General features: G+C 53.6%; 3 protein-coding genes and 1 long non-coding RNA gene across 30 annotated transcripts in view; 1 reads left to right on the top strand and 3 right to left on the bottom strand.

Moving 5' to 3' along the window:
- Positions 1-821: 821 nt before the first annotated feature.
- Positions 822-4,432, bottom strand: NEU1 (neuraminidase 1). 4 transcript variants are annotated; one of them, XM_005553453.5, is made up of 6 exons: positions 4,224-4,432; positions 3,610-3,802; positions 2,799-3,061; positions 2,053-2,235; positions 1,656-1,878; positions 822-1,559 (listed from the first exon to the last, which is right to left on the bottom strand). In XM_005553453.5, exons 1-6 carry the CDS (start codon positions 4,383-4,385, stop codon positions 1,333-1,335), a joined length of 1,251 nt encoding a protein of 416 aa, XP_005553510.1. In that variant the 5' UTR covers positions 4,386-4,432; the 3' UTR covers positions 822-1,332. The 4 variants fall into 4 exon arrangements, with proteins under 4 accessions (XP_005553510.1, XP_073894589.1, XP_045246131.1 ...); XM_074038488.1 differs by having other exon boundaries at positions 3,677-3,802; XM_045390196.3 differs by lacking the exon at positions 2,053-2,235.
- A 335-nt stretch (positions 4,433-4,767) lies between these two features.
- Positions 4,768-21,518, bottom strand: SLC44A4 (solute carrier family 44 member 4). 2 transcript variants are annotated; one of them, XR_012433990.1, is made up of 21 exons: positions 21,462-21,518; positions 19,572-19,620; positions 18,601-18,674; positions 18,397-18,475; positions 17,156-17,255; positions 16,948-17,073; positions 16,686-16,746; positions 13,074-13,161; positions 12,914-12,997; positions 12,412-12,647; positions 12,204-12,303; positions 11,451-11,543; positions 7,961-8,027; positions 7,462-7,715; positions 7,279-7,373; positions 7,076-7,179; positions 6,893-6,966; positions 6,588-6,658; positions 6,394-6,488; positions 6,228-6,312; positions 4,768-5,323 (listed from the first exon to the last, which is right to left on the bottom strand). XR_012433990.1 is itself a non-coding variant. In XM_005553454.4 (21 exons), the coding sequence occupies exons 1-21, from the start codon at positions 21,499-21,501 to the stop codon at positions 5,202-5,204; spliced, it is 2,133 nt and encodes a 710-aa protein (XP_005553511.3). In that variant the 5' UTR covers positions 21,502-21,518; the 3' UTR covers positions 4,768-5,201. The 2 variants fall into 2 exon arrangements, 1 of the variants encoding a protein (XP_005553511.3); XM_005553454.4 differs by lacking the exon at positions 7,961-8,027 and adding an exon at positions 11,061-11,163.
- On the top strand, positions 20,519-23,619 carry LOC135970327 (uncharacterized). Its single transcript, XR_010586029.2, has 3 exons — positions 20,519-20,606; positions 23,004-23,118; positions 23,492-23,619. It is a non-coding gene; the product is annotated as an uncharacterized lncRNA (long non-coding RNA).
- The window catches only part of EHMT2 (euchromatic histone lysine methyltransferase 2), an 18,638-nt gene continuing 15,588 nt past the window's right edge, over positions 22,290-25,339 (bottom strand). For all 23 annotated transcript variants that reach the window (XM_005553456.4, XM_005553457.4, XM_045390185.2 and 20 more), the window contains 3 exons: positions 23,548-23,626; positions 23,199-23,374; positions 22,290-22,793 (listed from right to left, as the gene is read on the bottom strand). In XM_005553456.4, coding sequence (XP_005553513.3) covers positions 22,613-22,793; positions 23,199-23,374; positions 23,548-23,626 — 436 coding nt within the window. In that variant the 3' untranslated portion in view covers positions 22,290-22,612. The remainder of the gene's footprint in view (positions 22,794-23,198; positions 23,375-23,547; positions 23,627-25,339) is intronic.

Below are 25,339 nucleotides of genomic sequence, written 5' to 3'. Positions count from 1 at the left end.
ATCCCAACACTTTGGGAGGCTGAGGCGGGTGGATCACAAGGTCAGGAGTTCGAGACCAGCCTGACCAACATGGTGAAACGCTGTCTCTACTAAAAATACAAAAATTAGCTGGGCATGGTGGTAGGTGCCTGTAATCTCATCTACTTAGGAGGCTGAGGCAGGAGAATCGCTTTAACCCGGGAGGTGGAGGTTGCAGTGAGCCAAGATTGCGCCACTGCACTCCAGCCTGGGTGACAGAGTGAGACTCCATCTCAAAAAAAAAAAAATAATAATAATATCTTATGGCGCTCCCTTCATACTCATTACACCTGTGAAGATCAACCTGTTTCTCAGTGATAAGAAGAAATGTAGGCTGGGTGCGGTGGCTCATAGCTGTAACCTCAGCACTTTGGGAAGCTGAGGCATGAGGATTGCTTAAGCACAGGAGTTCCATACCAGCCTGGGCAACATAGCACAACCTTGTCTCTACTAAAAGTAAACATAAAAAAAATTAACCAGGCATGATGTCACCCACCTGTAGTCCCAACTAATCCAGAGGCTGAGATGTGAGGATCACTTGAGCCCAGGAGGTCGAGGCTTCAGTGAGCCGTGATTGTGCAACTGCACTCCAGCCTGGGTGACGACGAGCCCTGTCTCAAAAAAAGCAACAACAAAAAAAGAGGGAATGTCAAAAGGAAAAGAGGATTTGATTTGCCAAAGTCAGATTTTCACAGGCAATATGCACATCAGCTCTCTCCCCAGAACTCACCCAGGCTCACAAGGATACATGAGGAAAACAGACATGAAGATGTACATTGACAGAACCAGAGACTCTACAAATATTCATTATCCTTCATTAAAAATTTTAAGTTACAAACATTTTGATTGATAAATAATCAATGGGGGTGGTGCACCTAGTCCTTACTCTGAAACCAAATATCCTGCCATCTGGGGACTTTCACCAGCCCTCTTGAAAGCGGTTATCCTACCCCAACACCAAAGAGGAGGCTCAACCTTCCCCAGTTCCCTGAGTTCACATTGATTCAATTCTACAGCTCACTAGCCCTGTCCAAGACAGGACCAATCTATGTCCTGGGAGGGAGGGCAGAGAGGGTGGTGGGGCCACACTTGGCCACATGGGAAGGATGTGGGCAGGACTTTTTTGTGGTAGAGGACGCCTGGCTTTTAGTCCTAAAGGAAGTGATTTCCCTGGTAAAGGGAAGGTGATTTTGCCAAGACTGGAGTCTAAATGAAGATGGAACTGTCTTTCAGACATCTCCAGCAGACCTTCTACAGACCCGTGGTCCTGAAGGCAGAGTCCTGGGCCTAATACCCCTGTGGCAGTGGCACAGCTCAGAGCGTCCCATAGACACTGATTTTGGCCATGGAGATGCTCTCTGTGTAGTGGTTCCGCCCTTTCTCATACAGGACATAGAGCTGAGGGGCCTGCTCTTCTCCATCCATGGTGCCCTCCAGGGTTGCCAGGGATGAGTAGCCGCTGGGGCCTGGCCATAGCTGGACTGTCTCTTTCCGCCATGAGGTACCATTGCTGAAGCTCCAGCGCAGGGTCAGGTTCACTCCTGGGGAGAGCAGGAGAGTCAGGGAGGGAGGGTCTCCACCCAGGCCTTATCTAGACACAGGGCTCTCCCTGCTGACCCCACCCATGAGGCACTCACGGAACTCTGGATGTGCTGGGTTGGAGAAGAAGACAATGCCGGAGCTGGTGACTACAGCTCCTGCAGCTACCACGGGGTCCACGAGCTCAGGGTCGAAGGTCACATCACGGGGCCTCAGTGTATCACACGCATCATAGCTACGGAGGACAATCCGGCAGTGGCAGTGGTAGTTGTTCTGGTTTCGGGCATTGATGACGACTGAGCCATCTGGGAGCTCATAGGGCTGAGGGGAGAGGACAGGACCTCAGGGAGGGAACAGGCAAAATGCCCTGTCCCTGAGGGGAGCAAGGGTGTGTGGCACTGAGCTGAGCAGTCAGACCCTGGGTCTGTGTGCGAAATGATGCTCTGGAGGGCAGGGAGGGTCAAATGGGTAGGGAACATCTCATGGACTCCTGACCTGGCATTCATCAGGATTGAAATCATTTTCCCGCTTGGGCTGACCGTAGGGGATGCCGCTGACCCCACTCCCATAGCGCCAGGAGGCACCATGATCATCGCTGAGGAGACAGAAGACTCCGTCCCGCTCCAGCGTCCCATGGCCACACACAATGAGGCGTCCCTTCCGTGGCTCCCGCTGTTTCTGTGGGAAAGGGATCTGGGTGTCACAGAAGGAGACTCGAGGCTCAGAGGCAGGGACAGGAAACCCCCCACTTCCCAAATGCAATCACATGTATGGTCCCCTTCAGTTTGGCCCTTGTTCACTGAGGGTTCCAGTTGGATCCCATAAACACACACCCTGTTTGAATTAAGAAGCTCTCCCAGGGTGTACAGCTGGACATGTGCACCGGGGCCCGGCCACAGGGTGCACGAGAGCTTAAGCCCAACCTGTGCTCACCTGCCAAGCTGTGCACCCCGGCACAGGCTTGTGTCTGTCCAAAGAGGCTGTGCCTTTTTCCACTTTGCATGAGGGTATTGCATGGACTAGCACAGTCCTGTTGACAATGCCAAATGGGAAGCCAATGGCAAAGTTCCTTCTACTCCTGATGGTGTGTTCCTTTCAGGCTGCCCTGTCTTTCAAGGAATCCCACCCAAGCCAGAAAATCTGACTTCAGAGAATCTTCCCCTTGGAAAGGAGTCCACTTGGGGGTATCCCTCAGACTCTCCACAAGGCAGCCCCCTCCACCTATCTCCTAGGACAGAGACCTGAATACCAGAGCCCGGTCCAGGGGCAAACACTTCAGTGCCAATATCCAGGGAGAGATTCCGGGGTGTGCTCCAGGAAACACCATCATCCTTGCTCCAAACCAACATGGTAGAGGCCACCTGGCAGCCGGCCTTGTGAGCACAAAGGGAGTAGAAAAGAAATACCACTCCTGTCTCAACATCGCTCACCACCGCCCCAAGGTTCAGCCCATCGGGGACATCCCCGTCATTGACAATGAATGCTGTAGGAGACCATGTGCTGCCTGAAAAAAGTGGAGGAAGAAACCCAGAGTGAGCACTCCACAGGTACCCTTTCTACTACTTCCCATTAATTTCCCACCTCCTGCTAGGGACCCCAGGCCTTCTGACAGCCCCAGGGTGCAATCCAACACTTGCACTATCTATAACTCTTATCCTGTTTTATTTTTCTCCATTGCATTTATCACCTTGCAACACACAAAAAAGTTTACTCGTTTATTATGCTTGTCTGTCTCCTTCCAACAGAATTTAAGTCCTGTGAGGGCAGAGGTTTTTGTTTTGTTCGTGGCTATATTCATTAAACCTAAAATAGTGCCTGGTATAGGTATATAGTAGGTACCCAATAAATGTTTGCTGAGTGAATGTCCAACTCCTTGGTGATCCCAATTTCCAGATCACTGTCCTAGACACTTGCCCTTGTTAGTTTCTCCCTACCCCTCAGGGACCCAGGCAACCAACCCTCTAAGTTCCCCTATCCTCAGGGCCCTTGGGCCCATTGGGCTGCCTACTCATCCGACCTAGCACCGGCTCTTTCACCCAGGCATCTTTATACCCTGGTCCATGGACCTCCTCAGGGCGATGAACTTGGCCCCCTCATCGGATGAGGACATTTTCCTTGCCTCAGCAAAGGCGAGGAGAGTGCCCCGCGGAGTGGCTGTGATAAGTGGGATGCGGAAAGTGTCCACTGAGCCGATCTGTCTCCCGCTCACCCACAGCAGTTGCTCCATGGTCACCAGCGGCTGCACCTGTCATGGGAGAAGGAAGGGTCAACAAATACAACCTTGTCTTGGGGGTTTTAGGAACTCAGGTTCCGATGGGAGAGGGAGGATCTAATGGGGATCCCGAGTAGGGGCTGGGGTCCCAGAATAAGAAAGAGGAACACGAAGGAGAATTTGGAGCGAAGCTAGCGGTTCGGAGCAGGGGAGGGTATACGAGAGGAGAAGGAGCCTTCAGGGAGGGATGGGGACCCCAAAAGAGGAAGGGGCTCGAATGAGGAGGAAGACGGGGACCCGGAGAGGGAGCGGTCGGAGGAAACGGGGTCTGGGAGAAAGAAAAGGGTCCTGTCGCGGAAAGGCGGTTCAGCCGCCCGCGTCCCGGGGGACACTAGGTGTCGATCACCTGCGTGGTGATCGGGTCGGGGATACGGCTATGTGACGGGTGACTCACCAGACCGAAGTCGTTCTCAGCCCTGGACCAGGAGTCTGCCAGAGACAACAGCAGCAGGAAGATCGTGGCAAACACCCGAACCCTACAGCTTCCCCAGAAGCCCAGAATCCGCGGCCCCCAGCGTCTGCCCCGGAGCGCCGTGCCGGGTCGCTCCCCAGTCATCTCTCCCCGCAACTGCCGTGACTCCAGCAGCTAGACGCCACAGGGTCGAGAGTCAGCTGACCCGGACCCTTTAAAGCGCAGATGTCACCCTTAAGCCCGCCCCCGTCTGGAGGCCCCACCGCGCTTCCAGGACTCTAATTGGCCTTCAAGCAGCACATCTTCTCCCACGTGATCACGCAGCGCCTCGAAGCTTGCCCTTCCGATTGGCCCTCTTGGAGGCCCGGAGCGCGTGACTCGAACGGGAAGCGGACTGGCTGGAGCGAAGAAGGGACCTGCACCATCCGTATTGGGCTTTTTCATTGGCCGCGGCACCAGGACGCGTCACAGGGGCGGGCCGATTTTAAAGAGCCGGGCGCGGAAAAAAAAAGGCCGCCAGTATAGATTTACAGAGAAAACAAAATATCTTTAATAAAATTTTTTGTTTGTTTGTTTTGTTTTGGAGACGGGGTCTGTCACCCAGGTTGGAGTGCAGTGGCGCGATCTCGGCTCACTGCAACCTCTGCCTCCCGGGTTCAAGCGATTCTCCTGCCTCAACCTCCTGAGTAGCTGGGATGACAGGTGCATGCCGCCACGCTTGGCTAATTTTTGCATTTTTAGTAGAGACGGGGGTTTCAACATGTTGGCCAGGCTGGTCTCGAACTCCTGACTCAGGTGATCCGCCCGCCTCGGCATCCCAAAGTGTTGGATTACAGGCGTGAGCCACCGCGCCTGGCGTAAAACCTTTTTTTACTACAAAATGGAGACCTGTAAGGCAAAGTGAGGCTGCACTGCTGGACGGTGGGGGTGGGGTGCAGTCTTGGATCTGGGCCGGAACTCTCACTTCTTCCTCTTCTTGTTGTCCGGGGGAGCCTCGTTCTTCTTGCCCAGAATCTTTAGAAGGCTCTTGGACATGTAGTAGGGCCGGTCCAGGGAGCCGTCGTTCCGCTCCAGGTCTTCAACTAAGCCGCAACAGAGACGGGTTAGAGCGGACCCTGGGGCCGGGAAATCGGGGACTGGGAGGCAAGAGGCCTGCCGGGTTTGGAATCCAAGCTGCACTACCACCCCTACCCCCGGGCAGGTTATGTAATCTCAGTTTCCTCATGTGAACTGGGGTCGGGAATATTATATTGCATAGAGTGATGATAAGAATTAGCAGGAAAATGCGTGTCAGTCGCTAAGGAGGAGCCTGGCAAACCCTGAATGGATGCATGCTGTAGATTAAGAAAATCCCCTGCCGCTACAGCCACCTGCTGGGAAGTCTCTCTAATGGCTTTTTTTTTCTTTTTTTTTAACCTTTTTTTTTTTTTTTTTTGAGATGGAGCCTTGCCCTGTCGCCCAGGCTGGAGTGCAGTGGCACAATCTCGGCTCGCTGCAACCGCCGCCTCCTGAGTTCAAGCGATTCTCCTGCTTCAGCCTCCCAGGTGGCTGGGATTACAGGCGCCCGCCACCACGCCCAGCTAATTTTTTGTATTTTTAGTAGAGAGGGGTTTCACCATGTTGGCCAGGCTGGTCTCGAACTCCTGACCTCAGAGTGATCTGCACACCTCGGCCTCCCAAAGTGCTGGGATTACAGGAGTGAGCCACCGCGCCCGGCCTCTAATGGCTAACTTCTACCCGAGATTTCCTAGGGAAGACAGCAGAGACCTCTCCATCAGAATACTCCTTCTTTGGAGAGCCTACTGGCCTGGGGGCTCACTCTCTCCCTTCTTCCCTAAACTCCTGGCCTCAGGATGTCACAAGAAGCTCCCTCTGGTTCGTTTAGCTCACGAAGGAACTGTTTCTAGAAGCACCACATCTCCAAAAAAATGCTTGAATGGCTCAGTACTTTGAGGTTGGGGACAGGTGGCTGGGGGTGTCACTCACGGAAGCAGAGGAAGAGCGTATCCACACACATGCCGAAAACGCTGAAGAAGCCGCTGGCGATGACGTAGGCCCCCATGATGGAGGTCTGGAAGACACACGACCCGTTGGGGTTATAGGGTTCCTTTGGGGAGTTGGGGGTGGAGCGGCAGAGAGGGGAGTCACTCACCATGATGGGCAGCCAGTAATAGTTGAGATGGGGGCTCTTAAAGTCTCTACCCAGTCCCTGGATGCGACCGGAGAAAAAAAAGAAGGACAGGACCCCTGTGGAATAATTCTGGGGGTTAGTGCTGCTCCTCTGAGGCCACCTCTTCAGCTGCCCAGCACACCTACCCTCTGTCCCCACAGCTCCTGGTCCCTTACCAACGCCTCCGACCACCAGCAGCTTCCCAAAGAACAGCAGCAGGTCTGTGACTTTATCCAGGACGACCACCCTGTGCCAGAAGTTAGGGGAGGTTGAGGGTGAGAAGCCTGGCAATGCTGAGAGTAAAACTGGCTTCGTAATTTGTGGGGACTGGTGCAAAACGAAATTTGTTCACATTTCAAGATGGCAAGAGCAGAGCACTAAACCAAGTCTAGGGCCCGGATGAGCACAGCATGCCCATGAAGCCAGCCTTGCGTGGGAGATCAGACGAGGGAGCCACAAAGGGAGTGGGGAACAGCCTAACCTGACAATGTTTCGCATGAGTAGTGTGAAGGCATTTTTGGCTGAGACACAGAAATTCTTCCCGTAGATGGCGATCTGAGCGAGGTGGAAAGGTCAGAGTTACCAAGGTGAGCTGCCTGGACCAGGATAGGGGTGTCTAGACCAAAGGGCACCAGGACAAAGGGTTGCTTGCAGTGTGGCTCACCATGATGTATGCATTGCGGTTTAGGAACTTGATAAATTTTTCCAGACACCAGAGGCAGCACTTGAAACAGCACATGATGCAGCGGGCTACAGGGTTCTGCACTCCTGGGAGCGAGGAAAGCTCATGTTTGGTAACTGGCCTCTTATAGCCCCTCCCTAATGGCCTTCCCCAGCTCCTGACTCCTACTCTGACTCCAGGCTCACCTCTCAGCTTGTGGTCAATATACTCCAAGATGACCCGGGCTATCTGCACAAGGGTCAGGATGAGGGCTCCAAATGCCAACGACCCAGTGTGGTAACTGCAGAGGGTGTCATGCAGTCAGAGACGGCTCCAGGACCCCTGGGGTCCCCGTGCTTACAATGACCAGGCCCCTGCCCCATCCTTACCGGAGTGTGCGGATGAAGGCAGAGATTAGGGGGAAGGTAGGGATATCCTGGGGCTTGTGGAAGGCCCAGTAGAAAGAGGCAAAGGCTCCGGCCAGGACGCACTGGCCCAGGGCCAGTACCCAGTTAAGGGTCCAGAAGAGCCCCAGGACCCCATAGATTTGCAGGTTGAAGAGAGAACGTTGGACTAGGCCTTTGGATGAGTAGCCCTGGAAGACGCACATCAGCCCTGGGCACGAGGAGTTCACAGGCTGGTCCTGGGAGGGTAGACGGAGATAGAGTAGGCTCAGGCTTCGGGCACCTCAGTATGGAGCCTGGGCGTCCCATTCCCAGTAGCTTCTGTCCCTCCCAAAGTTGACAGGTGGGAAGTAGCAGCTTCTCTGAACTGCGGGAGTCAAGTTCTGTCTGAGGGTTCCATCTCTAGGCTCAAACTCAGTTTGGTCTGCCTATAGCATAAGCATAATCAGCTCCCTCAGTCTCAATCACAGGGGAAGGCACTCACTCAGCATTCCTCTTCCAGAGCAGCCTCTGCAACGTCTACCAAAACCCTTTCCAGCAGATAGAGCAGGCTGGGTATTTGATGATATTAAGGAATTATTGTTAATTTTGTGAGATGTGATAATGATATAGTGGCTATGCTTTTAAACAGTTCTTATCTGTTGAGATCCATCCCGATGTATGTACAGGTGAAATGGCATGATGTCCAGAATTTGCCTTAAAAGTCTCCAGAAAAAAAAATTAACAAGGTGGGCATGGTGGCTCAAGACTGTAATCTCAGCACTTTGGGAGGCCAAAGCGGGCGTATCACCTGAGGTCAGGAGTTCAAGACTAGCTTCGCCAACATGGTGAAACCGCATCTCTACTGAAAATACAAAAAATTAGCCGGGCATGGTGGCAGACGCCTATAATCCCACCTATTCAGGAGGCTGAGGCAGGAGAATCGCTTGAACCTAGGTGGCAAAGGTTGCAGTGAGCCGAGATCACGCCACTGCATTCCAGCCTGGGAGACGAGAAAAACTCTGTCTCAAAAAATATATATATATATCTATAATATATATATATGGGTGAGGATATAGATGAAATAAGAATAGTAGAAAGTTGAGGGTTGTGGAATCTCAGTACAGGGGCTGACTCTGCTATCATCTCTACTTTTGCATATATTTCAAAATTCCCATAATAAAAAGTAAAAAGTCACAAATTAAAAAACAACCTTTTATAGCAAATATAACCAATAAAAATTTTTTTTGAGACAGGGTCTCAGTCTGTTGCCCAGAATGGAGTGCAGTGGCTCAATCTCAGCTCACTGCAACCTCTGCCTCTCCCGTTCAAGCAATGCTCCTGCCTCAACCTCCCGAGTAGCTGGGACTGCAGGTGTGCGCCACCATGCCTGGCTAATCAAAAAATCTTTTTTTTTTTTTCTTTTTTGAGATGGAGTCTCACTCTATCACCATATTGGCCAGGCTGGTCTCGAACTCCGGACCTCATGATCCACCTGCCTCAGCCTCCCAAAGTGCTGGGATTACAAGCGTGAGCCACCGTGCCCGGCCTTCTGTCAGTCTTTACTGCTAGATCACAAGCAAGTTGAAAACAACACTCATGTCATACCCAGCACAGTTGCGCACGCCTGTAATCCCAACACTTCTGGAGGCTGAAGCAGGCAAATTGCTTGAGCCCAGTTGTTCGAGACCAGCCTGGGCAACATAGTGAAACCCCATCTCTTAAAAAAAAAAAAATTAGCCGGGCATGGTGGCACTCGTTTGTAGTCCCGGCTACTTGGGAGACTGAGGTGAGAAGATCACTTGAGCCTGGGAGACAAGGCTGCAGTGAGCCATGATCGCATAACTGCACTTCAGCCTGGGTAACAGCCTTTTTTTTCGTTAAAAAAGAAAAAGAACCACATCATTTTGGGCTTTGTCTACCCAGTGGCCTGGCACATAGTGGGTCCTCTGTACATGTAAATAAACCTCCCCCCCCTTTTTTTTTTTTTTTTTTGAGATGGAGAGTCTCACTGCCCAGCCTGGAGTGCAATGGCGTGATCTCAGCTCACTGCAACCTCCGCTTCCCGGGTTCAAGCAATTCTTCTGCCTCAGCCTCCTAAGTAGCTGGGGTTACAGGTGCCTGCTACCACGCCCTTCTAATTTTTGTACTTTTAGTAGAGGCAGGGTTTCGCCATGTTGGCCAGACTGGTCTCAAGCTCCTGATCTCAGGCGATCCGCCTGCCTCGGCCTCCCAAAGTGCTGGGAATACAGGCGTGAGCCATCGCGCCCGGCCAAACCTCCCCTTTTTAATAGGAGTGAGGCTAATGCCTGCAGCACAGCTCATGTTTCCAGTTCAGACGAGGTGAAGACATGGCAGGTTTGAGAAGAGTAAATTCCCAGCAACCCAGCGCCACTCCCGGGAAACCTCGGAGAGAGTTTTGGAAGCAGCTTCTCTCCCGGGTTCCCCCCCAGGGAGTCCCACCTAGCTACTACCTAGGGCTCTGTGTTCCAAGGGAGGAAGACTTAACAATACAATACACTCCAACCTGTTATTGAGCTCTTATCAGGTGCCAGGCGTAGTACTAAGCACTTTATGTGCCCAAAGTAATTTCATCTTCTCAGCCACCCCAGGGATGGCTATTATAATTGTCCCTATCTTACAGAGCAGTGGGGCATGTGGCGGCTCACTCTTATAATCCCAGTACTTTGGGAGGTTAAGCCAGAATATCGCTTGGGTACCTGACTACATCGGGGCAACCCCAGGAGATCAAGACCAGCCTGGGCAACACAGCAAGACCTTGCCTCTACAAAAAGCTTAAAATTAGCCTGGCGTGGCTGGGCACAGTGGTCACGCCTGTAATCCCAGCACTTTGGGAGGCCGAGGTGGGTGGATCATGAGGTCAGGAGATCGAGACCATCCTGGCTAATACGGTGAAACCCTGTCTCTACTAAAAAATTCAAAAATTAGCCAGGCGTGGTGGCGGGTACCTGCAGTCCCAGCTACTCGGGAGGCGGAGGCAGGAGAATGGCGGGAACCCGGGAGGCGGAGCTTGCAGTGAGCTGAGATTGCGCCACTGCACTCCAGCCTGGGCGACAGAGCGAGACTCCATCTCAAAAAAAAAAAAAAAAAATTAGCCTGGCGTGGTGTCACACGCTAGTAGTCCCAGCTACTCAGGAGACTGAGGTGGGAGGATTGCTTGAGCCTGGGGGATGGAGGTTGCAGTGAGCTGAGATTGCACTGCTGTACTCCAGCCTGGGCAACAGAGCGAGACCCTGTCTTAAAACAAACAAACAAACAGACAGGAGTAGGCTGAGACTCAGAGGGTGAAGTGGGTTGATGGTCCTTAAGTCAGAGGAATGTCCTGGGGAGGGGTGGAGTAAGTCCTGGTATCCAGGGCTGTCTCTCCCAGCCTCAGTTTCCCTCCCCACATGATGGACGGCTCAATAGGAATACCAGGTATTCTGGGAACTGGTTTCTTCTAGTGCTGCTGGGAGTTGGGTGTGTGACCTTGAATGAGTTTATTGCCCTCTGTGGTCTCAGTCTTCTCTGTACAATGAGGAATGTGATCCCTACGGCCCCTCAGCCCTACCAGTCCTGCCTCCATGTCCCCCGCTTTCTCTTACCATGGGGTTGCATGATGTATTTATTGACACTTTCTCACAGCCGGGGGAGCTGATGTTGGATGCCCAGAGCACATACTGGGGTTGCCCTGATGTAGCCAGGTACCCAGAGGGGAGTCAAGGAAAGCCTGGTCACACGAGGTCTCCACAGACCACTCACTCCTTAGGGACCTGTTCCTAGGTGCTTGTGCAGATCTTTTGCTGCACAGAGAGGACTGAAATTCAGCCTGTGTGTACCCTTTCAACTCTGTTCAGGCACAGTGCTGCTGTGTCTGCCCAGAGAAAGGGGCACCTCTTCCAGTGACACCAAGGCACTGTAAGGGGCAAGTATTGCTTTGTTTTCCATCACCCCCCAGGACTCCAAGAGTGGCTGGCTGCGTGGGCAGAGGATACAGAGCAGTCATGGCCCAGTAGGCAATGCAGATGAGGAGGAGGACAAAGGTGACCAGCGGGTAGAACATGGTAGACATCATCTGTCCCACAGCCCTGCAGGGAAACAAGAGCTGTTCACTGTCACTGCCCCAGCTGTCCATCTTCTCAAGGGGCTGACCCCATCTCTGCCCTCGCTGGGGCCTGCCCCACTCCCCCAGGGTGGGACCAACAGGGGCAGTGACATTGTCTTTCATATCTGTGTCCTCAGGGCCTGGTGCAGGGCTAGGCACACTGTAGGTGCTCACTGGATAAACAGAACTGAATAAATCAGGCTCACAGGACCCTTAGAGGAAACTAGAGTCACAGAGAAACCATCTGGGGCAGCTTCAGGTGGAGTAAGGGAAGATCACCCCCAAGTGTGATCCCTTGGCAGGTATGTGTGGCAGTTCCTGCTCAGGAGCAAGCTGCTGCCCCTCCTGGCCTGGATTCCTGCCATTCCACTCAGCCACCACCACTCCCACCAACCCCTCTAGAAGGCCTATGTCATGTTCCAGGCACTCATTTAATCCTCCCGACAACCCTGGAAGGCAGGAACTATTGTTACCCCCATTTTACAGATGGGGAAGCAGAGGCTTAGAGAGGCAAAGCCACAGCAGTGTTCACCACTGTGCTATTCCTCCCTTCTCCTCTGAGGCTCCCTGCCACCTCTCTAGCACCCCCCGTCCTGGGTCCATGCTGTCCTCAGCCCCATGTCCCTCCCAGGCAGGCCCTAACTTGCTGGCCTCCTTCAGGAGGGCGATGGCAATACGAATCCGCTGCCGCAGGAAGATGAGCACCAGCAGCAGGATGGCTTCAAGCACCGCCAGCACGATCACTGCAGGGGACGGGCAGACAGACCTAGGTCAGGGGCAGGGCTGGGGCCGGGCATGGCCCAGGGCAGTCCTTGGGCAGCTGGTGGCTTGGGGGTGGGCAGGACACTCACGGGCGGCCAGCCAGGTCTCCTGCACGCTCTGGTAGGCACTGAGGTTGGTGGTGAAACCCAGCTGGGAGATGGAGGCGCCCTTGTCCCGCAGCACTCGGTACTCCTCCCAGCAGTAGTAGATGCCGTATGCCAGCACGCCCAGGACCCCCAGGATCAGCACCAGCACCAGGGGCCCAGCCACCAGGCGCAGAAGCAAGATAAACAGTAGGCTCAAGAGCAGAGCCACTCCCAGGGCTCTGTAGGCAGGGTGAGGACAGTGAGGTTCGGCCCTAGTCCCTCAAATCTTTCCCCTTCCAGAGACTCCCCCTGCCTTTCCACACACCACCCAACGTCCCCAGATTAGGCCTCTTTCCCTTATAAATCCTGTTGGTTTTGGAATCCATTCTGAGCTCTGGCTCCTCCTCCTCTGTCCAAAGCCTGTGTTTCAGACATTGGGCGAGGGGATAGAGGATCAGGGAGGGAGAAGGCAAGGACACGAGAGAAGGGGAATCTGGTGACTCACACAAGAATCCAATACCAGGAGTGGGCAAAATCTTCAAAGATCTTAACACTGATGTCTCGGGCATTGAGGCTGTCAATAAGACCACTGTTGGGGAGACAGAGTCAGACAGGGCTGTGGGTGGAAGGGGTGTGGCCAGGATGTGGGGGAGGGAGGTGCCTACCTGATCCCCTGCGCTATGGTGGTGTCATTGGTGATCCCTGGGAGCTCCGGTAGAGTGACATTGGTCCATGGGAAGCAGCGCCCCAGAGCTAGAAGGGAGAGCCGGGCTGCTGGGTGGGGGGCCAGGAGCTCTGCCTGGAAGGTCTCTGGCCCCCTCCCAGTCCACAGTGCCCTTAGGGGAGGGAAGGGTGATGGGCTTTTCGTCCCTCAGTGGGCTGCTTTTGACTTCACAAATGGGCTTCTGCCCTGTGGAGCCCAGTCCATCCCCTGCCTCCCCTCCCTGTCGCTGCCTTGGTTTGGACCCTCCTCTCCGCTGGCCTCAGCTCTTAGAACACCCTGTCAGCCTTCCATCCGCCCTCCACTCGAGTGGAGTGCCAGGGAGACCGTGGCACAGCCTGGACTTCGTCACTCCAGGGCTCTGGGTCCCTTTGTGACTCAGACATCTCCAGAGGCTCTGCCCCAGAGACAGCGTCCGCACTCCCTGGCCAGCCTTCCAGGCTCTGCTGTCCAAATCCAGCCCATGTTCCCTTCTACTCTATACCTTTGCTCTTACTGTGCCTCTCTCTCAGGGCTCTCTTTCCACCAGAAATCCCATCCATGACTCCCTGTTCAAATCCAGCTGCATCTCACCTCCTCCAGGAAGCCTTCTGACCTTATCCCTACCTCCTTTGGCACCTGTTATGTGCCTATGGAGCCACTTACTGCCATCCTTGCAACAACTTTGCCAGGCAGGCTTGCTTTGTTATTTATTTATTTATTTGTCAGGGTCTGGCTCTGTCACCCAGGCTAGAGTGCAGGTGCACGATCATAGTTTACTGCAACATCAAACTCCTGGGCTCAAGCGATCCTCCCCACGTAGCCTCCCAAGCAACTGGGACTGCAGATGCACACCACCACACTTGGCTACTTTTAAAGTTTTTTCTACAGATGGGGTTTTGCTATGTTGCTCAGGCTGGCCTTGAACTCCTGGGCTCAAGCAATCCTCCCACCTCAGCCCCCCAAAGTGTTGGGATTACAGGTGTGAGTCACCTCATTTAGCCTATTTATTTTTTTAGAGACAGGGTCTCTCACTCTATTGCCCAGGCTGGAGTGCAGTGGCATAATCATAGCTCACTGTGACCTCAAACTCCAGGACTCAAGTGATCCTCCTGCCTTAGCCTCCTAAACAGTTGGGACTACAGGCGTGAGCCACCGCACCTCACTGTCATTTACATTCTAAAGATGAGGAAACAAGGTTCAGAGAGGTTGCCTAGTTGGGTCAAGACCATAGTGCTGGAAAGTGCTAGAATTTATATTCAGATCTACGTGACTTTGAAGCATTCACTTGAGATACTCCTTATTGTACTTAAATTGATAACTGGATATCTTATCTTATGCTATAAATTGTTTTAAAAAATGGTTTTTTTTTTGAGATGGAGTCTCACTGTTGCCCAGGCTGGAGTTCAGTTGTACCATCTTGGCTCACTGTAACCTCCACCTCTGGGTTCAAACGATTCTCCTGCCTCAACCTCCCGAGTAGCTGGGATTTCAGGTGCCCACCATCATGCCTGGCTAATTTTTGTATTTTTAGTAGAGACAGGGTTTCATCATGTTGGCCAGGCTAGTCTCGAACTCCTGACCTTGTGATCTGCCTGCCTTGGCCTCCCAAAGTGCTGGGATTACAGGTGTGAGCCACCACTCCCGGCCTAAAAATTTTTTTTTTTTTGAAACGGAGTCTCACTCTGTCACCAAGGCTAGAGTGCAGTGGTGTAATCTCGGCTCACTGCAACCTCTGCTTCCTGGTTTCAAGCAATTCTCCTGCCTCAGCCTCCCAAGTAGCTGGGATAATAGGTGCATGCCACCATGCCTAGCCAATTTTTGTATTTTTGGTAGAGATGGGGTTTTGCCATGTTGGCCAGGCTGGTCTCAAACTCCTGACCTCAGGTGATCTGCCTGCCTCAGCCTCCCAAAGTGTTAGGATTACAGGCGTGAGCCACCATGCCTGGCCTAAAAAAATGTTTTATATTAAAAATGACATTTGCAACTGTGTGTCAGGGCTCATGTCTGTAATCCCAGCACTTTGGGAGGCTGAGGTGGGAGGATTGCTTGAGTCCAGGAGTTCAAGACCAGCCTGGGCAACATAGCAAGACCTCATCTCTTAAAAAAAGAAAAAAAGACATTTGCTATTGGAAGGAAGAGCATACTGTAAAAGAAAAAAAGTTCAACTGTGATCCTACCACCCAGCCACGTTCACTTATAACATTTGAACAAATATCCTTCTAGCCTTTTCCCTGTGCATATATAAAAATAATAATCGTGCAGGCCGGGCATGGTGGCTTGTGCCTGTAATCTTAGCACTTTGGGAGGCCAAGGTGGGTGGATCACCAGGTCAGGAGTTCAAGACCAGCTTAGCCAAGATAGTGAAACCTTGTCTCCACTAAAAATACAAATTTAATAAATAAATTTAATAAATAAAATAAAAATAAAAATAAAAATTAGCCGGCCGTGGTGGCAGGCACCTTGTGCTGTAATCCCAGCTAGTCGGGAGGCCGAGGCAGGAAAATTGCTTGAACCTGGGAGGCGGGGGTTGCAGTGAGCCGAGATCACACCACTGCACTCCAGCCTGGGCGACAGAGGAAGACTCTGTCTAAAAAAAAAAATAAGTGTGTAGATTCACCTATGTATATTTTCATGAGATTTTCATACAGTCTCTTTGTGAATAACTCTGACCTCTTCACCTAGAATGTAGCTGAAGCAGGGACCAGTTGTTATCCCTGCCTCTGTCCCCAGCACCTGGCACATAGTAGTTCCCCAAAACACTGATGGTCTGACTGCAAGGCCACATAACAGATAAAAATGAAGACCTGATGCTAATTCCAATTTTACCACCAACAAGCTATGTGACTTCATTCTCTCTGGGCCTGGTTTCTTTATTCAAGCAATGAAAACATTGGGCTAGGCCGGGCGCGGTGGCTCAAGCCTGTAATCCCAGCACTTTGGGAGGCCGAGGCGGGCGGATCACAAGGTCAGGAGATCGAGACCACAGTGAAACCCCGTCTCTACTAAAAATACAAAAATTAGCCGGGCGCGGTGGCGGGCGCCTGTAGTCCTAGCTACTCAGGAGGCTGAGGCAGGAGAATGGCGTGAACCCAGGAGGCGGAGCTTGCAGTGAGCCGAGATCGCGCCACTGCACTCCAGCCTGGGCAACAGCGTGAGACTCCGTCTCAAAAAAAAAAAAAAAAAAAAAAAAAAAAGAAAACATTGGGCTAGGCTGGGCATGGTGGCTCACACCTGTAATCCCAGCACTTTGGGAGGCCGATGCAGGTGGATCATGAGGTCAGGAGATTGAGACCATCCTGGCTAACATGGTGAAACCCTGTCTCTACTAAAAATACAAAAAAATTAGCCGGGCGTGGTGGCGGGCGCCTGTAGTTCCAGCTACTCAGGAGGCTGAGGCAGGAGAATGGTGTGAACCCGGGAGGAAGAGCTTGCAGTGAGCCAGAGGTTGCAGTGAGCTGAGATCATGCCACTGCACTCCAGCCTGGGCGACAGACCAAGACTCCGTCTCAAAAAAAAAAAAAAAAAGAAAACATTGGACTAGATGATGTCTGAGGAAGGAATTTGTGCTTCTCACCTGGAGCAGAGGGGAGGAGGAAACTGGGGCAGAGTTCCTGTTGCAGGCTTGTGATCACCATCTGTGTCAGGAGTGAAAGGACAGACACACAGACACAGAGCAGGATGAAGAAGCGGGTCCCCTCACCACCACCATGGGGCTCAGCTTGTCCCACACGCCCCAGGAGAGCCAACCTGGTGATCATCTACCCAACTCCCCCTCCCACTTGCACCCACCCTGAGCCCTCCTGGGCGACAGTGATGAGGTTAGGGGCAATATTCACCATATTCCAGGGTACCCCTGGCAGACAGAAGTTCCTGTTTTTTGTATAGAAGACTTCCCCAACAGTCTGCGAGAACTGGTTTTTTCCCACAGTCCATGGGGCCTCTGGGCAGGAGGACACACACACCTGGGCACAGAGAGAATGCTAAGGGGCTGGAACCTGAGACCCTGGGTGAGATCTGGGGCAGAGGCAGGTCCCAGGCTCTGACCTGGGGCGTGGGGCACTGTAAGCCATTCTCAGCCACTGAGATGATGTTGGTGGACAGGATGCAGCTGAAGATGTTGAAGTACAGGAGATACGGCTTATCTCTGTGGGAGGGGAGGGACCGTGTGCATCAGGGCCTGGTCAGGTGTTGGGGGAGGGGAGGGACCACTAGGGTGATTTCTAAAGAATACAGTGGGCCCAGTCCAGCGTGGCCCAGACCAGTCACCCCCCAGCTCCTGGCCCTAGCTCAGCTGGGGAGGTAGGGAGACGCCTAGAAGATCTCTCAGGGTAAGTCAGCATTGCAGCAGCTGACAATGGCTCAGAGCATGAACTTGGAGCTCCATGACTTCATATCATCTTTATGATCTTGAGCAAGTCACTTGTTCTCGGTCTTGGTTCTACTCCATCTAAAAGAATAGTGGGCCAGGCACAGTGGCTCACGCTTGTAATCCCAGCACTTTGGGAGGCCGAGGTGGGCAGATCACGAGGTCAGGAGATCGAGACCATCCTGTCCTGGCTGACACGGTGAAACCCCGTCTCTACTAAAAATACAAAAAAATTAGCCAGGCATGGTGGTGGGCGCTGGTAGTCCCAGCTACTTGGGAGGCTGAGGCAGGAGAAGGGTGTGAACCCGTGAGGCAGAGCTTGCAGTGAGCCGAGATCATGCCACTGCACTCCAGCCTGAGCGACAGAGTGAGACTACGTCTCAAAAAAAAAAAAAAAAAAAAGAAAGAAAAGAATAGTGCCTACCTCATGAGATTTCAATGAGCGTGTGTGTGTAAAGTTTACTGCCTTCCTGGAACATAGTAAATGCTATACACATATTAGAGGTTTTATTACTTATTGGACATCTGCAGGTGAGGACTCTTGGCATTGTTTATGGAATTCTCCTTGAATTTCAGATAAGGAAATCAAAGCTTGAGTAACTTGCCCAAGGCCACGCAACCAAAAGTTGGTCCAGTTGGAGATCCAGACACCAGTCTCTGAACGGTAAAACTCATACACTTAACACGACTCTCCACTGCCTCCCATTCTGGGGGGACTCAAGAAGCTAACTGTCCAGCAGTGGTTCTCAACGTGACCTGGAGTGGTCAGATTCAGGGAGACCGAGGTGGGGTGGGGACAGCAGGGAATGGCTGTGGAAGAGCACGGACAGGTCTGGAGCCTGAGTTGGCGGGGGGGGGTGTCTCCTGCCCACTCCACCTGACCTCGCTCCTGCCCTCCTCTTCTCGCCTTTGTACTCACTTGTTTTCCCCCATGCCACAGTAGGCCCCGGTAGAGTTCCTGGGGTAGAGGACTTGCCGCGGGTCTCCATACAACCAGGCTGCAGACAGAGGCACGGATGAGTCATTGGAGGGCAGGGACTTAGTGGGGCAATTATAAGAGTGGTCCCTCCCTGGGTTACTGTCCCTTGCCCACTGCCCCGGCTCTGAGCAGCTGGAAACTCACCCACAATCCCCACCACGATGTAACCTAGAATGAAGAGCAGGAAGAGGACGCAGCAGATGACATCTGTACAGCTTCTGAGAGAGAAATGGGAGGCTGAGCTAAGGAGACTTGGGGAGGTAGGGCTTATGGTCTGGAGGGGTCAAGGGTTAGAGAGTTGGGGGATGCTGCAGCGTGGGCATCAGTAGACTTTATTTTTATTTTTTATTGCTTTTATTTTTTTATTTTGAGACAGGGTCTCACTCTGTTACACAGACTGGAGTGCAGTGGCACGATCTTGACTCACTGCAACCTCTGCCTCCTGGGTTCAAGCGATTCTCCTGCCTTAGCCTCCCAAGTAGCTGGGATTACAGGTATGTGCCACTACTGCCCAGCTAAGTTTTAAAAAATATATTATTTTATTTAGAAAACCTAGCCAGGCACATTGGCTCATGACTGTAATCCCAGCTACTTAGGAGGCTAAGGCAGGGGAATCACTTGAGGCCAGGAGTTTGAGACCAGCCTGGGCAACATAATGAGATTCCCATCTCAGAGAAATTAGCCTGGTGTGATGGTGCGTGCCTATAGTCCCAGCTACTCAGAAGGCTAGGGCGGGAGGATCACTTGAGCACAGGAGTTTGAGGCTGCAGTGAACCCCCATCTCCAAAACACAAAAAGAAAGAAAACTTTTTTCTGGGTGGGTAAACTTTCTTCTGAAGCAAAAGACAGGAAAGTACACAGCTCTCAAGGGCTCAGCAGGGTGAGTCCTCCCACCTGTGAAGCCCGCACTAAGAAACAGAACATCCCCCGGGACTGGGAAGCCCTGGATGCCTGCTCCAGACACAACGATCCCCCCAGGGCACCACCCGCCTGGGGCAGGAGTTCGTCTTTTTCACAAGTTTCTTACTAATATTTTAGCAAATACAAAGCAGATATTGGATTCCACACCGCACCCACCACCCCTGCCAGCCCCCAGAGCAGTACCCCGAGCTCACCTGTTCTTGATGGGGCCTCGAAAGGAGGGGTCGTATTTGACTGGCTTCCCTGAGGGACATGGGAAGAGGTGTGGAGAGTGAGTCTCTCTCTGCATATCTTGTCCTGCTGAGTCCTCCTAGCCCCAGGATCCTACCCAGGCCTCAGGTGTTTGGAGGGAGATGGGCTAGAGCAGGACTTGCAGGAGGGGAAAACTGGGGAGTAGGAAAGGTAGGATCCAGGCCTGGTCAGCAGCTCAGCAGCTCCCTGGGAACTCCACCCAGGCGGCCACGGGGAGGGGAAGGAAGGCCTTTATAGTTTCCGGCTCACATCTCAAGGCAGTCAGTCTGGGAAATGGCCTTGGTCCCCTGCCCTACCCTTGCATGGTTCTCCTGAGTCTCCCTTTAGCTGGGATGTGGGACTCCCAGTGGCTCTCACACCCTCATTCTCATCCCTCTCTCCTCCCTAATCCCTTCCCGGGGACCACACAGACCCACAGTCCCCTCAGGGAGGTCATAGTTTCTTCCCACATCTGTCCCAGGCCCTGCCTTACACTCTGGCTCAAGGCTATGGGGAAAGAAACTGGAGACAAAGGTGTCAACCCCAGCAGGGCCTGGGGAGGGAAGCAGCCTTGTACATCCTCACTCCAGTGGGACCTCAGTCCTCTGGCCACAGTATGCTCCGGGCTCTGGGCCAGCAGTCAGAGTGACACCTGAGCCCGGCTACAGAGATTGCAGGCACGTCGAGTTCCTGGTCCTCCCTGAGTACACACACACGGAGGAGGAGGGCCGGGCAGTCAGGGTTCCTTATGGGCACTGAGGAGGGAGGGCCGAGGGTTGGGCAGGAGTCTGGGAAGGGGCGGGTGGGGTCTGCTCTCCCCAGGTGCCCTGGACTCTGTCCCTCCATGACTTATGGACAATGATTGACCTGAAGCCGCTCCAGGAAGTCTACTCGGGAGTCCTCACTGCCCACTCCCCTATGGCCCTAAGGGATTCGAGCCTCTCCTTGAGAAGGTCCCTCCTGTGGGTTCCTTCCCCTTCAGAGCAGAAACTCTGCAGGTGAGTCCCCAGCCTCGCTGCCCATGGGGATCTGGACGCCGGCCCCTAGCTCCTTCTCTCCTCAGAACCCCAGCCCCTTTTCCTCGCAGATTCTGGAAACAGGCTCCCTGCCGTTTCTCCCCTCAGGCCTCACCCTTCACGGGAACCCCAGGGGCCCTGTCCCTATTCCTCAAAGTACTCCAAGACCAGCTCCTGCTCCTAGCTCCTCACAGAGACCCCTAGGCAGGACCCCAGCCCCCTTTCCACAAAGACCTTCACCCCAACTCCTCACAGGGACGCCCAGCAGAACCCACTCCCTCTGCCACTTCTCCCGGAGAGCCTGGCAGGTGGAGGCCAGCCCACTCAGGGTCCCCTGACTCCTTAAGGGAGCCGGCAGGCTACAAGCAGCTTTCCCCATCAGGGACCCAGACTCCAGGCTGAACCTCTTCCTCCTTACAGGGACCCTAGCCTCACCCAGGCTCTGCAGCACAGTACACTCCCAGCCTCCAGCCCCATTCTGCTCAGGGCCCCAACCTGCCACCTTTCATCTCGGCTTTGTTTCCTACGGCCCTGCCCTTAGGGACCCAGAGTCCAAGCCTGAAATCTCTCCCTCCTCCCAAGGACCTCAGCCCCAACTCCTCAGAAGCACCTAGCTTCACTCCCCACGGGCTCTCCAGCAACAGCCCCAGCCCCCAAGCCCCATCCTCCTCCCAGGATCCTGACTCCCTCCCTCCATGGCTCCCGGTTCCCGGGCCCTCCCCTCAGGGACACAGGACTCTCCTTAGTTCCTCTACCTGGAGCCAGCCCCAGCCACCATTCCCGTAGCACCCATCCTCCCCTCCCTCCACAGGGTCCTGGGCCTTGCCCGGGTCTCACCATAGGCTTCATCATCCTTGTCCCGCTGTTTTCCCCCCATGGTTCAGTCTCCAGAGTGATTGGAGCCCTGGAGACCTGGCGACTCACCTGCTGCCTGTCCCGCCCTCCTACACGTCACAGCCCCACCCCCGCCTGTGGTCCCCGACACACTCTAGTTCCTTCTTCTCAACTTTTGCCCAGTGGGTTGGGGAGCTGGAGCCTGGGACTGGGGCTCAGGGCTATTTCCCGGGGGCACTACGGACCACAGTGAACGACCTGGCATGGTCTGATAAGAAAACACTTTATAATCTCACAAGCTACCTTAACTGCCGTACACTCACAACACGCTCCCGCCAAAGATTAAAGTGTGGAAATTGGACCTGTATTTTTTTTTTTTTTGAGATGGAGTTTCACTCTTGTTGCCCAGGCTGGAGTGCAGTGGCTTGATCTTGGCTCACCGCAACCTCTGCCTCCTGGGTTCAGCGTTTCTGCCTCAGCCTCTCGAGTAGCTGGGATTACAGGTGCCCGTCACCACGCCCAGCAAGTTTTTTTGTATTTTGAGTATAGATGGGGTTTCACCATGTTGGCCAGGCTGGTCTTGAACTCCTGACCTCAGGTTTCTCCTGCCTCAGCCTCCCAAAGTGCTGGGATTATAGGCGTGCGCCACTGCGCCTGGGAAATGGGATCTTCATAGTGGGCCCCCACAACCCCCCACCTCCCCGCCCCACACTGGGCAGCCGTCACAGCAGCCACACCCATCCAGCCTGTTTCCCATCCTCTTCTGGCCGTTGGACCCACATTCCCTCCAGCAGAGTGTGCTTTCTCCCCACCCCAACACAAAAATAGCAGTTTATTACCAAACCCAACATTTATTGAGAACAAAAGGAACCAGTTGGCATAGAGGCCCGACTTCAATTCATCAAACTTCAACTGAGGATGGGAACAGGGGGGTGGCCAGCCCTGAAGTTGCCCTCCCAGGGAGGAACCAGCTCTGGGAGGGAGGGGCTGTCAGACCTCCAGGGCCTGGCTGGGATCTCTGGTCAGGAATGTGTGAAGGGGTGGTAGAGAGAAAAGATGGCAGCACCCCCAGGCAAGGGCTGCGAGCAGCTGGTGGCAGAGGAGGCGGCTGAGCTGTGGCCGTCCATGCTGGGGAGGGAGGGTGTGGTCCGTTCTCATGTGTTGACAGGGGGCAAGGAGCCGAGCTCGGGCAGCAGCTCAGGGTGTGGGTCCAGGCGGGCCAGACGGCTCTGCTCCAGGGCAATGGCTTCGGCTGAGTGCTTGCACTTCTCAGAGCCACACTGGCAAGTGAAATATTTGCTTTTGATGTCCCAGAAGCGGTCGCCATAGTCAAACCTGTCAGAGGAAAACAGGAACTTGTGGGAGCTGGACCCAGCCACCAAGAGCCCACCCGGAAGACCCTCTGGATCCTACTCCCTAAGAGGGACCCCGCATCCAACCTATCTTCCCCAGATGGGATCTGAGCCCTTGTCTGTTCTATGGACGTGCAGCATCAGTGCTGCCTGGGGACTTGTTAGAAAGGCAGAATCCTGGGTCCCATTCCAGGCCTCCTGATTCAGAATCTCGCTGGGAGGCGCAGGACTGTTTCACCAAGTCTCACCAGATACTTATGTACACTGAAGTCTGAGAAGCTCTGCACTGCTCCAAGCCTGGACACCAGGTACACGCCAGCCTTCAGGTCCCAGGTTTGCTGCATCTCCCACCCTCTGGCAGAGCCCCTAGAGACCCCTAGAGTCTCACCCTAGCTCCTCCCCAGTCCGGATGTCTCGGGAACTGAAGAAGGCGATGCGTGGAAATCGCAGGTCTTGGTGCAGCATGAAGACCCGGACGGGAATGATGTTGGGGTCACACAGGTGGTTGATGAAGCGGCTGATGTTGCCATAGTAACGGGCATCAATGCAATACACCTCTCCATCCTGGGGTGGGGGGACGGCACTCTTCACATCTCCCCCCGCCCTGCTTCCCTGATCGCCCTCCCCACCCACTGACTCCCCAGTCCCTCATCCCCAGGTTTCCATTTACTGACTTCCCAGGAGCTCCTGAAAGCCAGCCCTGGGGAGCAGCAGGATAAGGGGGGTCTCCTGCTCACCTTGTTGTCCAAGTCGAAGAGGTAAGAATCATCCTCTCTCACATCAGCCTCAGCATCAGAGATCAGCTCCCCGACATACCTGTGGGACAGGAATCCATGGTTCTGAAGGTGAGTGTGGGCTATTAGGAGGCAGCTTAGGCCCCATCTCTCCTCACAAGCCTGTGGAATCTGGAATAGGCAGGGCTGGCAGGTGTGGGGAAGGGAAGGCCTGGAGTAGCAGTGGTGGGCAAGTGAAAGGGCAGCATTCCAGCCTCAACAGAGGAAGCCTTCAGTCAGCACAGAGAGATCACAGGCTCTGTGGTTAAGGGGATTAGTGTGTAGGGGCAGTTGGCCTGGGTGGGGATGTTCAGGTTTGGATACAGAGAGGTTTGTGTACTAGGAGCCACCCGGCAGGAATGGGCGATATGGGACAGAAGAGGGGCCAGGACTGCAGGAAGAGCCAGAGGTACAGGAGCGGCAAGGAACTCAAGGCATGAGTCAGGGCAAGAGCACCCATATCTGGACACCAGAGGGAGGAGAGGAGCCAGCTAGCTAAGGAGGGGCGAGCAGACACTGGGAGATTAAGACACATGGAGAGGACGTGGGGCGGGGAGTCACTGTCAAGAGACAGCTTCAGCAGAGCAGGAGGGCAAAGGCCGGTTTTGCCAGGGACAGGCAGTGAGTGGATGGTGGGGAAACTGAGGCCCAGCAGGAAAGGGCTGCTTGCTAGAGAAGTTGAGAGATGACATGATGGAGAGAAACTGGATGGTCTCTTGAACAGGCAAGTATGCTTAGAGGACTATCTTTTTTAAAGGCCAGAGGACAGTTGGGCGTGGTGGCTCAAGCCTGTAATTCCAGCATTTTGGGAGTCTGAGGCAGGCGGACCATCTGAGGTCAGGAGTTCGAGACCAGCCTGACTAACATGGTGAAACCCCGTTTCTACTAAAAATACAAAAAATTAGCCAGGTGTGGTGGCACGTGCCTGTAATCCCAGCTACTTGGGAGGCTGAGGCAGAAGAATCGCTGGAAACTGGGGAGGTGGAGACTGCAGTGAGTCAAGATTGTGCCACTGCACTCCAGCTTGGGCAACAAGAGTGAAACTCCGTCTCAAAAAATAAATAAAATAGGCCGGGCGCGGTGGCTCAAGCCTGTAATCCCAGCACTTTGGGAGGCCGAGGCGGGCGGATCACAAGGTCAGGAGATCGAGACCACAGTGAAACCCCGTCTCTACTAAAAATACAAAAAATTAGCCGGGCGCGGTGGCGGGCGCCTGTAGTCCCAGCTACTCAGGAGGCTGAGGCAGGAGAATGGCGGGAACCCGGGAGGCGGAGCTTGCAGTGAGCCGAGATCGCGCCATTGCACTCCAGCCTGGGCAACAGCGTGAGACTCCGTCTCAAAAAAAAAAAAATAAATAAAAAAAAAAATAAATAAATAAATAAAATAAAATAAAAAATAAAGGCCAAAGGAGACCAAGGTAAGACTGAGGGTCATGAGATGGGAGCCAAGAGAAAGGGGGGGATTACAGATGCTGGGCAGCTAACTGATGGAAAGGGACAGGCCCCTGAGGAGGTGGACAGAAAGGTAGCTGTTACCACCTCCACTCTACAGACAAGAAAAATAAGGCTCACAGAAGTTGAGAAACTTGGCCAAGGACATCCAGAAGCAGAAAGGGGCTCAAACCCAAGTCTGTTTGTCTCCCAAACTGGCACTTTCTCCAGCTAGGAAGGGCGAGGAGGGGGTAGAGGGGAAGGTAGAGGGTGGAGGTGGAGGGAGGGAAGACCTGTGGTCTGGGCAGAGTGGAGGCAGGTGCCAT

This window comes from Macaca fascicularis, chromosome 4 (genome assembly GCF_037993035.2).
Source record: "Macaca fascicularis isolate 582-1 chromosome 4, T2T-MFA8v1.1".
NCBI classification, from domain to species: Eukaryota; Metazoa; Chordata; class Mammalia; order Primates; family Cercopithecidae; genus Macaca; species Macaca fascicularis.
Note: the sequence above shows the minus strand (reverse complement) of the source record. Positions and strands in the feature narration are given on the sequence as shown.